Source organism: Perkinsus marinus (genome assembly GCF_000006405.1).
Source record: "Perkinsus marinus ATCC 50983 genomic scaffold scf_1104296963650, whole genome shotgun sequence".
In the NCBI taxonomy this organism is placed as follows: Eukaryota; Perkinsozoa; order Perkinsida; family Perkinsidae; genus Perkinsus; species Perkinsus marinus.
Window position 1 is genome coordinate 1 of NW_003204991.1, and position 1,781 is coordinate 1,781.

General features: G+C 46.3%; 1 protein-coding gene across 1 annotated transcript; it reads left to right on the forward strand.

Annotated features, from left to right (window-relative positions):
• Window positions 1-47: 47 nt before the first annotated feature.
• Pmar_PMAR016703 (hypothetical protein) lies at window positions 48-479 on the forward strand (the record flags this gene model as incomplete). Its single annotated transcript, XM_002771122.1, has 1 exon — window positions 48-479. The coding sequence occupies one exon, from the start codon at window positions 48-50 to the stop codon at window positions 477-479; it is 432 nt and encodes a 143-aa protein (XP_002771168.1).
• Window positions 480-1,781: the final 1,302 nt, after the last annotated feature.

Below are 1,781 nucleotides of genomic sequence, written 5' to 3' on the forward strand. Positions count from 1 at the left end.
TTGAGAGAGCTAATGCTTTCGACTCCTTCACGGAGGCTCTCAATGAGATGAACCCGGGGTCGCCCAAGACGGTGCTGCAAGTGAGGAAGAAAATGGACAACTTGGTGTCTAGAGTGAAAAAGCTCATCGAAGAGCACAGGGAAGTCGGCTACGTCAAGAACAAAATCCCGGTCTATCTCATCAACCTCGCCAACGAGTTCATACTATGGAACCCTCCAGGGGAAGAGGTGCCCAACGTCACCGGCGGCGGCCACATAGTCTCCACGGGCGTCCATGACGATTTCGCCAGTACGGCTTCCTCGAACGCTGGCTTCTCTCACGCCCTGCATGCTTCGGCTGGACCGATACAAACGAGAGAAGGAATGCTCCACAAGCGAAAGCTGGAGTTGGAGTGTGAACTGTTGCTAGAACAGATAAAGAAAATGAAGGCCGAGAACGAGTTCACTGAGGCGAGATTTGGCGGTGTTGGCGTGCTGTGAAAACGCCACTCGTGTTAAAGGGAAGAAGATGGTATTGTGTAGACTATCATATTATAATTGCACCAACGGTGATGCGTACATATTTTGCATTAAATTGTGTCGTGTTGAGCAACAGTTGTTGGGGTGTTAGCCATGTGCATTTGAGAATACTTCCTTGACGACTTGTCAGTGTAACGAATGACTCGGTCGTGATGTAAGTCTATGGAGAATTTTCCTGGTTAGACTCATAGACAAGTGGGTCTAGTCGTGATCATAGTAATACTGCATACTATGCAGTATTTTAATGGTAAATACAAAGTCAACAAGATCGCGAATGATAATCCGACGGCTATGGGAACAAACGCCGATCTGAAGTCCCACGCAGTGGTTGACGACCATCGTTGAAAGTACGAAATTATAGTCGTGCTGGTCACGTGAAAGCAGCTCTCAACGAAGAACACATTCCAGTGGGGGATCTAGTGATCCCTATCCTTTAGAGGTGCGGAAATTTGTCTGCCTCGATCTGTTCCCCCCTACTAGGTATGGCTAGTAGGAAACTGTTCCGCTGCTATACCTAGTCCATTCCCCCAAATAGTTACACTCTGGTCAGTGTTATAAGTCAATGATAACGGGATCTGTGGTGTCGGAAGGCTCAACGGTGGGTAACTGTCGCCTCTCCCTCGAGGGAGGCGTTGTCACGTAGTCGCCTAACTTTATTTGTGGTTTCACTATCCCTCCACTGTGGAGGATCCACACCACTCATTGCGGTCGCGGGCCGTCCCTATCGATAAGAATGGGAAGTATATGTAATCTTAATATTGACGACGTTATTTCGTCATTAAACACAATGAAGGCATCCCTCAGGCGGAGATCGTGAGGGTATCTTACCAGTCGCCTGGACAACAAAACCGTCGATAATGATGATATCATTTTTCCCAGTGATGATTTGTATATTTTGTGGTAGCTTGCAACTATACCTACCTCGCTGGGTAAGACAGATTATGACGATTTGTTGTTCTGCATGACTAGGTGCATGTGTGATAATATGCTGTGCCGGGAAATGTATAATTAGTGGGATAAATCCTGACTATTTCCTATGATTTCCGAGTAACGGAAGTTGGTGAGTGAATTCGAACACTTGAGTTGTGATTGCAGTGGAATGTGGCAAAGGTGCTCGTCATCACCTGACATCACTATAGGATATCATTCGACGATGTTTAAGTATATGATAATGATAGAACCTGGTAATCTTACCGCATATAACTAAGGCGAGCTTCCTCAGTCATACTGTACTGCTATATCGAAACGCATCTGATTACGATA